The sequence below is a fragment of the Pipistrellus kuhlii genome, unplaced genomic scaffold, assembly GCF_014108245.1.
Source record: "Pipistrellus kuhlii isolate mPipKuh1 unplaced genomic scaffold, mPipKuh1.p scaffold_m20_p_10, whole genome shotgun sequence".
NCBI lineage: Eukaryota > Metazoa > Chordata > Mammalia > Chiroptera > Vespertilionidae > Pipistrellus > Pipistrellus kuhlii.
This window is the reverse complement of record NW_023425405.1, coordinates 52,635,714-52,648,361: the sequence shown is the minus strand read 5'-3', so window position 1 is coordinate 52,648,361 and position 12,648 is coordinate 52,635,714. Positions and strand designations below refer to the sequence as shown.

At 39.0% G+C, this 12,648-nt stretch overlaps 1 protein-coding gene across 4 annotated transcripts in view; it reads left to right on the top strand.

The window, feature by feature from the left end:
- The window catches only part of AMPH (amphiphysin), a 118,542-nt gene that overhangs the window by 44,394 nt on the left and 61,500 nt on the right, over window positions 1–12,648 (top strand). For all 4 annotated transcript variants that reach the window (XM_045578599.1, XM_045578598.1, XM_045578600.1 and 1 more), the window contains exon 2: window positions 3,814–3,894. In XM_045578599.1, the coding sequence (XP_045434555.1) occupies window positions 3,814–3,894 (81 nt within the window). The remainder of the gene's footprint in view (window positions 1–3,813; window positions 3,895–12,648) is intronic.

The following is a 12,648-nucleotide window of genomic DNA, read 5'->3' as shown; positions in this document are numbered from 1 at the left end:
CCTCTTGGTAGCTGTCATGCTTATTAGTGCAGCTGAGATTACACTGGAGGCTTTGATGGCAGCATCCCTTTGCTGACTCATTTTAACTGAAGTCATTTCCTTATTAAGGACAGAAACTGTGTATTCCTACCATCCATTCTGTTGCATTTCAGTTGAAAGTTGAATACATAAATATGAAACTTGAACAATTATATTTTTTTAACTTAAATTTCATCTCTTGAATTTCATCTTGTTAGAGAGGATTTTTTGTGTGTGTGAATTCTAATGATCATGACATTACATATCCAATATCCTTCCCTGCTTTGTGCCAATGCAAGTTTATGCCATGGATGAAATTATGCAATAGGGTTAGATAAAAATACCTGTAGTAATATATATTTATTGGAAATTAAACTAATGCCAGGCATCATAGCTTAGCATTTCCATGTGTATTCTAGGTAGTTCCACACAACACATTAATCAATACCCTCACCTTACACATGAGCCACTGAATCGGGTATAGGTCCCCGAGGGCTGCCTCTGGAAAGATTTCTTCCAGCTGACATTAATTCACTCGCTAGTCTTTCAACTAGTTACTAACAAATAAACTTACTTGTACTAGAATCTAATTCATAAGTTTGTTATATAAGATAACAGTATCACAAACTCCTTTTTATTTATCTTTATGATGTTCCTGATTACTTTAATGACATACAACCATTGAAAATTTATGGAAAATATAGAAAATTATAAAGAAAAAATAATAATCACTCTGAGTCTTACCATCCAGAAATAACCACTGTTAACTTTAAAATATTTATTAGTCGTTTTTGTTTATACTTATACATGATCTCATGTGTCTTCTTATCAATTATTCCCTAGTTACAAGAGCCCAATTCTTTCAGAAGGCAGCATTTTTGGCTGCCTTTCAAAAAACAAAACAACCCTTATATAAGTGAGGATATTATTAGTTAATAAGAGTGATTATTTGTCCTTTTAATATTTATGTTACTGGATCCCTCCAGCTTTTTTTAAAATAGTAAATTTGCAATGAGGAATAATATATCTTTTATATTATTCATATGTAATATTGGCTTGTGAAATTGAGCAATATAGAATAATTGGTAATTGTATGAATCTGTATACAATTTTACTTTTAAAATATCTATCTTTGTTATTAACTACCATATGCCTTACTATCCCCAAATGACATTTTAAGGACTAGGACCTTGGGGTCTCACCATCCTTCTAACCACTGCTCTTTCCATTACACGCTGTGTCTCTTGATCTATAAGAATTGGGACTTTAGGGTCCTTCTTGAGAAATTAGAATTTGATTCAAGAAACCATAACAGTACTTACAGGAGAGAAATAACAGGTCCAAAGGGCCATGTTAGAAGAGAGTTTGGCAACACTGGGAAATGAGAAGAGAGCTTGTGATGGTAGGATCTGATGGTTCAGCAAAGTAGGCCTTTAATCTCAGGTAAGAGGTTAAAAGTGCAAGGAAAAAGGATAAACCTAAGGTTTGTTATTGTAAGAAGAATCGTCATGGTTTTCGATGGATGCACTGGATATCTGGAAATAAAGACAAGTAATGCAGCCCCTGTGTTGGATATCACTCTCTATGACTACATTAAAAGTTTGACCTCTAAAAAAGCTTCACATTTATATTCGAGGACCATTTTACAGGCATCTATTTGATGGGCTTGATCAGCCCATTGGTGCTGTCTTTGTGAGGAGGGCACTTTGAGGACTGGAGTGGGAGTATCTGGTTTGAATCTGGGTTCTGTTCCTTTCAGAGGCAGGTTGCCTGACCTCTCTGAGTCTTGGTTTATTCATCTGTAAAATGGGGATGAGCAAGTGGCAGTGAGAATCAGCTAAAATAGTAGACACAAAGTCCCTAACCTAGTAATTGACATGTAGAAAGTTCTCAGCAAATGCTAGAATCTCTGTCCCATCTCTCCTTTGCCATCTCTCCTCTGTGGCTGCTGCTATCAGGAAGCCATCATCAAGGTGTGTGTGTGCTATAACTCATGGGGTTCCAGGTCCTTTATTATTTCTTTAGAAGAGAAAGTATGGGCTCATAATGTCATCTAATTATAATTTATTTATCCCTTTTTATACTCAGGATTCGTTTTTGTTGTGGTTGCTGTTTTATTTATACTGTTCAGTTGCTTTTCAGAAATGAAAAGCAAGGAATCATGATTTGAAATTCAAATAATGACTTTCAGCAAGGGTTCTGCCAGAGATGTCCACTGCGGTAGATGGGCAGCCTAGGAGACGTGCTTTCTTGGAGTAGCCTGTAAGAATCCTGAATGAAAATATAAGAATAATAGTTTGACGTATCCCTGTTTGCTTTCCATAAGAAGAAAAGGCTATCTATCTGTGGTAGTGGCAGAGGTATCAGACCTCAGAATGGGGATTTTCTTGAGGATATCTAATAAGCCACTTACTCACTATGTGATCCAAAGTAAATACCAGATAGGGGTGCTGAGAGAACTGAAGAGGTAATGTGTAAACTACTTTCGGCAGTTTCAGGCACACACTAGGTCCACAATAAATGCTTGTCTCTTTCTTTTCTCCCAGTCTCTGAGACAACAGTTCCTTTTCACTAACATATAAACGTGGGGAACCGAGCTGTGTGCTGCTTGCTCATTAGAGTTTGATAGCTTTGCCTGGCCTTTGTGAACTGCTAACAGCAGGTGAGGTATTGCTGGCTCTCAGTGACTAACTTGATCTAGGTAGACCAAACATTTATGAATAAGTAGATTTTAAGAATTAGGAAAAACCTTCATGTGATAAATACTAGATGCCTTTCCCCTGATACTTGAGTGTTTTGTGTGTGGGAGGTAATTTGGGAGACTTAGCTTTTCTTTGAAAAAGATTTAAAGGAAAATAGAAGCCATCAAGCAAAATTCTTCTTTCTTAAAGTTATTATGCTTAGAATGAAAATACGAGAGTAGATGAGAGGAGGTCTGGTAACAAGGCCAACAATTCCTATATCATTGAACTGTACTCCTCTTGCAAATGGCCTGTGTAATTTTGCTTTCCCCTGTCTTTCTTATAACAATAGTAATAAAAGTAATAATAACAGTATTTTACATTTTCCCAGCATTCTTAAGTTGATCCTGTTATTGAAATATGATGTTTCAACATTAGAGACAAGATTTTCATAAAAATCATGAAATAAACATGTGCCATACATTTTAACTCAACTCATCTATATATAAAAGCCAAGTGACCGATACGACCACAACAACTTGAATGACCAGTTGCTGTGATGTGCACTGCATCTGGCCAACCACCCCAAGGCTGGGGCCTTGTTTTATTTGTGTTTGTATTTCTTGATAACCAGTGCTTAGCATGGGGCCTTGTGTAGCCCAGAGCTCCTTTGAGTATTTATTCAGTTGGAAGAAATATCATTGGAAGATGGTGGGAGGCAAACTTTCCATATGCCTAACTCCAGTCATTCTAATACCATCCCTATGGAGTAAGTTCATACTGTAGTCAAGTAACGTTGGTTCACTGTTTCACAAGAATGTGAGCACCTATCAGGTATTGTGCCAGATGCTTTGGACAAAAGGACAAGGACTAGCTTTTGTATTTAAGTCTTGTGTCCTATTGGGGGAAACAGATACATAAATAAACAAATTCAACCTCGCATGACACTTGCTGGAGGTCACACAGCCTTGACGTCTAAGTGTGTTTAGCTCCAAAGCCACCAACCCAAGATGCTTCCAGAACAGAAACACTAGCGAAGCTCCTCATGAATTCTTTGCTTTATCATTTGACACCATTATTAAAGCAAACCATTTTTGTTGTATTTGCAAATTAGGTTCTTCAGAAGCTTGGCAAAGCTGACGAGACAAAAGACGAACAGTTCGAAGAATATGTACAGAACTTCAAACGGCAAGAGGTAAGTGCCTTTATCTAGCTTATGGAATGGACCATGGGTGGACAATGTTTGCGCTTTAGCATGTAACAAGATGCTTTCAGGCTGACGAAAGAACTTCGTTGGGTTTGGTGTTAACCTGAGGGTAAAGCTTGTCAGTTCTTTAAGGCTTTCCGGTGGAGGGCGAAGGAAGAGGCGGCAGGCACTGCAGGGAGAAGACTTGTGCTTCTTCTCAGGAGAATCTCAGGAGATTAAGACTTCACTTCTCTGGAGCTTTTTAATGTAGTTTATTGATTTTTTAGGAAAGACGATGTTTTTGGTGATTTATATTCCACTAAGCATTAGCAGTAGTTATGTACTTTTGGCAAAATTACTTTAATTGCTGCCTGCTTCAAGATCATCCATTCTCAGTAGGGAGGATATCTCCCCTATGGGGGTGAAAATTGCTTCTCGGTGGATGAAAAAATTGTACTCTTTTTATGTGTATATATTATATAACCAGATTTATAGTGTATCTGTGGTATTAAAATTTCATGGGGGGGGTACATAAAAAAAATGTCGGAGGAGACTATGATGGAAAAGAGTTGAGAAACACCATTTCCTTTAATGGACTGCTATGTGTTTAACAGACACATGAATAAAGGCACAGTTTTTGAAATTACTTGTTTATCTCACTAAGGCTTAACCTATCACTCTTTAGAGATCATGCATGAGGGTCAGGGAGAAGGAAGATGCAGGTGGGGTTGCTGAGGTTAGAAGCTTCAAATCTAGAGGTCCTTCTAGAGGTGAGAAGAAAGCTGGGCCATAAGAGGCTTTCCAGATCCTCTGGCAAATGGAGTTTGGACATGGAACAAGGTAAGGACATGGGTTACTTTCCTGCTGCCATTTATAGCTACCAGTGTCCACAGAGGACATTGGGGGCCTCAGGAATAAATATATGAGAAAAGAGAGAGAAGAAAACTGTAAAAGGAGAATAAATCATGTCCAAATAACTAAGAAAGCGTTGTATTTGTGAAGAGAGAAAATGGAATTCTTAGAGAAATGTTGGATCCAGGTCCATAAAATTAGGTATCTCTCTCACCCCCTCCCATCCCCCCAGTCTTCTCCAGCAGAACAAATTTTCTGTGTCTTTCAATGCTCTCATCTGGTGAGTTTTCACCCATTCTCTCATGCATTAGGGCAACACTCATACAAGTCATTGTCTAAGATCCAGACAACTTCCCACAGAAAACCTTGTCCATCAGCTCTCTGGATTATAGGGAAATCCCAATGTCTGCTTTAAGGGATTGGATTTGGATAGAAGTGACTCATGCTTATAGTTTTCTCTACTTAAGGATTTACACTCTATCCTTTGAAACCTAGTGTTCCCACTTGGTATATCCCCATGGAGCTAATTAGTTCTTTGTTCTTGGATTTTTACCTCTCACTTATATGACATTGTGATGTTAGCACCCCAGAAGGCTAACCTTGGGAAGCATCAAGTTTAAGAACACATTCATGACAATGAAGTGCTTTGCATTTTGAAAGTACAGTGAATTTTTATTGCTCTTATTTGAACTTTGTTGACTGAACCAGATGAAGATTTTTTTTTGTTTTGTTTTTGTCTAAAGTGCTTTATGCTTTTTGCATAAGAAAACCAAGTATTGTCACAAAAAATTTTATTTTGAGAATGATGTTGATTATTCTTTTGGCCATGGTATTCATTGCTTTCTTATTTCCTCACAGTAATTTTATGACATTGCCTTGATTTTTCTCATTTCCATTGTTAAGTGGGGTTCTTAGATATCTGCATAAATTATTGCTTTGTACTCTAGGATCTTCTATCACTGCAACATTTAAAGATATAAAAACAAACTTTCTGGAAATATAACTGTGTGTTTGAGACTTAGAAGTATAAATGAAACACAAGGGGACATTCTAAGATTCCAATTAACTTGTGTTGGGGAGGTTTTGTACATTCCTCATGAAAATATTCCTTTGTAACATGACATGTAGCAGAATTAGGCAAGCTTTTATGAAGCACCCAGTCTTTGCACAGTTCATCATTTAAAAAGTATCAGATAGACAGTCAGCCAATGTTTATTGAATGTGTTCTGTGTGTCTGGTACTCTGCTGATATGTTACATGGACTGTCCCCCCTGATCTTCTGGGAGCCCCAGGAAGTGAGTGATGTTATCATCTTCACTTTACATATGAGGAACCAGAGGTCCAGAGCAGTTCTGTGTTGCCCAGAGTTGCACAGTTCAAGGTAGTAGAGCTCAATATTTTAAAGCCGGGCAGTGCAGCCCCACAGCCCACCTACGTCAACACAATGCTCTATGAGTCACAGGTACCATACTCTGGAATCGTGAGAAAAAGTGAACAGTAGTTAGTTTTGTGTATAGAGTAGAACTGCATCACGAGAGCACAGATAATGCCTTTAGTTAAATTATTCTCATTGACCTGCAGTAGATTCCACTGGGATGCATCCGCAGTTGGCATTCATGTCTTTAAAGCCAGTGCCTTTGAGGACAGTGTTGTGACTGAATTGTGCCTCTCCTAAATTTATCGATTGGAGTTCTAACTAACCTCCAGCACACCTCAGCAGTACACCTCAGACTGTGACTATATTTGGAAACAGATCCAGTGAAGGGGAAATTAAGATCAAATGAGGTCATGTGGAAGGGTTCTAATCCAATGTGACTGATGTCCTCATAAGAGAGAAACAGGAATGAACACATGCAGAAAAAGACCATGTGAGGACACAGGGAGGAGGAGGCTGTCTGCCAGCCAAGGAGAGAAACCTCAGGCAAAGCCAAACCTACCAATACTTTGGTCTTGGACTTCCAGCCTCCAGAACTGTGAGGAAATAAATTTCTGTGTTGTTGTTTTTTCCCCAGCCACCAAGTCTCTGGTATATTGTTATAGCAGCTCTCATACACTAATACAGCATTACAAATGGCAGTTTCAGAAACATTTTGGCCGTTACATTATGACTGGAACAATGAGGGGCAAGGCACTTCTTCCCTTCCAATGATGCATCTCTGAAGCTTGATGCAACTGTTGTTTTTCTAGTACTTCCACTTTCTGTCTCATTTTGACATGCTAGGACATTGTCAATAGCAAGCTGGCATCCATATCCCCAGAGAGAAACGGAGCAGTAAGCCTCAGGAGGTGTTATTGTGGGGGTGGAGCACCTATGCAGTTTGCCTTAATTCCTAGGTCAGTCTCTCCCCTCTCTCCCCTCAACAAAATTCATTTCTGTCCTCTAGGTATTAAGGCAAAAGTTGAAAAGATTTTGTATCATTCCCCTAATGTACCTCATAAGACAAGTCTCTTCATACACAATGAAAGGGGGAAAATTGGAATGGCTCTTCAAGGGTCACAAACTCAATTGCCTAAGGGCAATAAAGCATGTCTTCAAATTGTATGCAGCCTGCATGGTGTGATGAGTTTAATGGTTCTAATAGGCATTTTCATCCCCTTGTGCACACACTGGGTGAGCTTTTCCAAAAGACAAGAATAGAGATCTGTATAAACTCAAGGCTTAAGGCAAACACATGGAAAAATAATATATGTAATTACTAACTAGCTTTCTAATTTTGTTTTGGTGAAAGGTAGAAAGTATATTTTATATGGTCTTCATATCATAGCTGTACTTGGAGTTGATGACTCAGGGATAATTGGAAATTAGGTCGTGAAGCTTGGATAAAAATGTGAACAGTGAGATGTTCTCTTTGATATCCACTTCCCTCCCATGTACCAGCCCCTAATGCCATCCATCCAGGAATGAGATTTCAAAATCCTCTCTGATTTCCTAACATATCTTTTGCCTTAATATGTGACAAAAAATATTAAAAATGGAGAAATTATTTTTTGAAATCAGTGCTGGGTTCTTAAGGCAGCTCCTGTTTACTCTAAAGAGCTCAAAGCAAGAAAAAAAAAAGGAAATTTTAGAGACCCTGCTGCTGCTACTTTAGAAAAACTCTTGTCTTCCAGTTTCATGCACCTGAACTTGTGATAGGGAGAGCTCCATTTTCTGGTAAACCAAGAATGCCTGCAGTGTTCAGCAGACTAGCGTTGGCTTTGATCATAAGTGGAGTCTGATATTACATATCATTAATCATCTGCTAATCAAGGTGCTGATTATTGCTTCATTAAGTCTCATCTCCTTGACAATTTAATTTTCTTCTGAGCTTCAAATATAAGAGAGCAGTAGCATGGCTTTCAAGATTGAGTTGACCTGTCTGAACTCTGAGAAGTTGAGCCAATTTTAATTTGACATGTTACTTAGCCTTTTCAAGAGAAAAATGTCAGTATTGGGCAAAAATAATAATGGAACTGTGAGACCTTCTGTCGGCTCAGGATCACAGATGAGATGACTGGACTTTTCTAGGTGAAATCACCACTTTGTGAAGTTATATCTCCTCAGATCAAGTCTCATATATCTGTTAGTACTGCTGGCTTTTTCTTTGAGCCCTTTCCAAACATCAGTTCACAGTTAGTTTCTGAGTTATAGGGGCAAGTTAATGAAAAAAAATTGTCTGTATTGTATTTGTTGTTGTTTTTTCCTCCTGTCTATATTTTTCTTTTTATAACAAAAATGATATATAAATATAAATCATTACATTTACTATATTTTAGCATGTCAATTCAACATTGCCTGCTTAATGAGCATTAAATACTTAATGCCTTAAAGTGATTTGCTATCTCTGTATAACCTATGAATAAAATCCATTGGATTTGATTTTGCAAGACAGGGCTGCAGTGTCATGAGTGTGGTAGTATGTGAGCATGGTGCCCTGAATTTGTAGTGGTTGCTGTCCTGAGTTTAGTGTTTTAGAAAGTATTCATGCATTTTATGGATGGTGTCTACAATTCAGTCAAATTAATGCCTCAACAATGGCTTCTTTCTTCTGGGCAAAAGTGACTGACCTAACAAGAGTACCTTCTATATTAGTCCCTAAAGTCCTAGGCATAAAGTATTTGTTAGCACTAGCATATTTTTAATGCATCAGAATTTAGTGTATCTAAATAATAAACAACTTGATTCATTAATTTTCACACACAGTTTAGTGCAGGTTAACGCAGTCCTGTGTGAACACCCAATGCTAACATAAAGGTTTACCATAGCTCTTCTGTGTGTCACAATCTATGGTAGCTCTTCTTACCAGCGCACTGGCTCAGCTTGGAGGAAAATCTGTCTGTAACTCTTCTACTCTTCTGTGTCCTTACCAGAATGCAATAGGAAACCTTGATGAGGTTGCATTTACTGTATAGCCAGTCCTTTGGCACAACATAGATGAAATCTTTAGAGGTTGAATCACAAACATGCCTGGGCGCTGTCCAGGGTTCTTAAGGGAGCTGCCTGGAGCCTAGCAAGTCTGGGAACCAACAAATGAGAGATGTCCTGAGCCCAGCAAGTCTGAGAACTGTACCCCTTTGCCCCACCTCCACCCCCATCCCCATCTTTGCCCCACGATACATACACTCAACATCATCATCTTCATCATCTTTATAATTAAGGAATTGGTGCTCCTGAGAACCAACCTGCTGCAAAAGAATCTGGAAACATTTAATTAGGTATGTAATGCGATTTGTTTGTATTCAATAACAAAGATATCTGAATCCTCCCAAAATGATGTACCTTCTGCATTCTTTCTCTGACTATTTAGTTAGATTTTAAATTTCACCCTACTCCTTAGTGGGGATATCATGAGCAGTCCTCAGGCGTACAAGAAGAAAACAACAGCTTCAAGATGCCACTCAGCAAAGGAATAAAGGGACTTTTTGACTGGAGGCAGTGCTTCTTGGACCTTCATAAGGTTTAAAACCATGCATGCTTTTTTGCATACCTGTTAATTTTTAATATCTCCCTGATGAAACCCAAAATGACTCTGGCTTGTTTTCCAGGATAGCTGGAAAGCAGGGAACTTGGGAGACTGCTTCCTTCTCATGAGCTCTGCAAGAATGTGGCACCCCAGGGAGGGAGTAGGTGGAGGTAGTTTTAATAAGGAAAGGAAAGCAGGCCTACTCCCTCGGGCTGTGTGGGAAGGAAGGGATCTGGGGACCATTCGGGATGGAGAAGTAGTAGCTCCTGACATTGATAAATGATTCAATTGAAAAGAAATAAACAAAGAACCTCTAACACCAGAGTAACATTATTATACTCTATGCCAGGGCAAGGAATTCTGTAGGTGGTGAATCCTTCTTGGATCTTGTCAAAGAGAAGTATGAGTTGGGAATCAGACAATTGAATAATAATACACTCATTTGCTGTTATGTTGCTCTAAGCCCTGAGGATAGTGTGACCGTGAGTCAGGATAATAACTTTATCTTACCTTGTCAAGGTAAGAAGGGAGAAAAAATCCATATAGTCTCAAGGATGTGAAATTTTGAGTCTCTTTCTGTGCACGGGAGGGTGCAATATTCAAGGCTGCATAACAAAAGTGGTAATTTTCAGAGGAATTTGGAACAAATTTCCGTGAAATAGCAGTGCTATAAGAATTTATTTCAAATGTAAAATGTCTTATAATTCACATGGAATAATGATGCTAAGAAAACTTTATTGTGCAATAGGTTTTGTGCAGAACTACTCTGTGGCATATTCTAGATGAAAATTTCTCTCCGGAGTCTTTTACCTTTTTGATTCAGGTGAAATATAAGTGAAATTTAAAATGGTTATTACCAAATGATTTATGAGCCTTCATACTTAGGGAAAATTATGAATTTTAACAATTAGAAAAAAAGTAAGTTATGTTACTCCTCACCTGAGGATATGTTTTTATTGATTGTGGAGAAAGAGAGGATATGTTTTTATTGATTGTGGAGAAAGAGATGTGTGTGTGTGTGTGTGTGTGTGTGTGTGTGTGTGTGTGTACAGGGATGCTCTAACCTACAGAACCACTAGGCCAGGGCAGAAAGAAAGTTATTTAAATTAACTTAAGTTTATCCACTTAAATTGCACTCATTTGTTTAAGCCATTATTGTATAATTTGAACTTTCTTCCACTCTTATAGCTTAAAAAAAATCTCTTCTTGAGATTCTTATTTCATTTAAAAACAATTATTGTTTCCTTGGGCTAGAATGAATCATTCCCTTTCTTGTTCTTAAAGAAAAACCAATGGCTTAAATGTGGGCATAATTTGACAGGCTTTCTTCCTTAAATAGTTAGGAGAAGAATACCCTTTGCTATTTCTAGATATTCTGGACAATTGTGGTGACTTATAGCCATACCACCGATGATTTGTGTTACTTTCTGAGGGAAAAGCATCCTTTTGGGTGAGAAGTGATCCCTGTCTTAGCGCCTCTCACATGTCTCAGAGGAGGCCGTGGGCAGTGGTAGAGCGAGGCCCTACAGTGCACAGAGGAAGCAGATGTCTGGGAAGTTCTGTTTTCCATCTCTGTGCAGTTTTCTTTCTACATGACAACAGGCAGGGTGGTTATAAAATAATGGTTTCTCCCCATTTCCTCCCCTTCACCCTCAATAAATTGTTGTTCCAGCAATAAAGATGCTGTAGGTTTATTTTGTGGCTGCATGTGCCCTAGGCAAGCCATTCAGTACCCCTAAGGTCTACATTCAACCACGTAGAGAAATGTGGCCTTGGGGGAGCCCAACCCTATTTAAATCCCAGTTGTACCTTTCAGGGCTTTAGGCTGCCAGTTGGTCTGGATCTGTCCAGGTAAACCACATATCTTATTGCAGATATTAATCTCTCTGAATTATTTGCCATCTGCGGTGACAAATGGTTCTGGGCCTTGCTGTCTTCTCTCAGAACCATTCTTCCTCTTTCCATCACTGGACCAGCACTAGAGCTTCAATTTGCTAAGCCATCCACTTTCTCTTTGACCTTTCCCATTGGATTTCCTTTCTGAAATGTTTTTGTAAATGCCTTTAGTGCTCACTCATTCCATTGGCTTTTTTTTCCTGTTAGATTTCAGCCTTCTCCATCTTGCAGCATTTCCACTGTTGATGGTGGACCATTATATCAGGTCGTTTGGATAGATTATGCTGTAGCAGCAATACCTCCGTTGCTGTATTTCTCACTTAGAAAAATGTGAATGGTAGATGCACCTCATGTTCCCTTCGCTCTATGACTTATGGTGGAGAAGTAACCCCGCTCTGGAATAGCCCAGGGCTCACGGGGAGGGAGAGAGTTGGTATGACTATGATGCTCAGAAGCCGCATGCCACGCCACTTCCCCTCACATGTCAAGTCCCACAACCATACTTAATATGAATGGGGAGGAATGTCCAATCCTCCCCAAGACAGATCTGGAAGAAAGATGCAGTGTAGATGTGACAAGAATAAAATATCCCAGAGCCATCACTTTTCAAAATTTTGTGTATTCAGAATCTAGCACAGTGCCGGTCACATCATAGATATTTAGTAGCAGAAAGACCTCTTTCTTTCTTCCCCAAATTCTGACATTTTGTAGTGATGTTTCGGACCTTGGCCTGACTCTTCATCCTCTATCTTTACAGGTGTTTATCATCAGCCTTTTCTCTTTATTCTCCTCCTCCTTTCCCTACAGTTTCCCACTGCACTTTGATGTTTTGGAAATCCAACCTGGGTTGTTGTTGTTGTTATTATCATCATCATCATCATCATCATCATCATCTAGCTTATGGCAATTTGCCTGCATGCCCCCTACTGGGTATTGAGCCTGTGACTCAGGCATGTGTCCTGACTGGGAATGGAACCAGAGACCTCTTGGTTCCTGGGTCGATGCTCAACCCCTGGGCCACACCAGCCTGGCTCCACATACTTATGTTCGTTCAAGAATGAGCCCCTGGCAA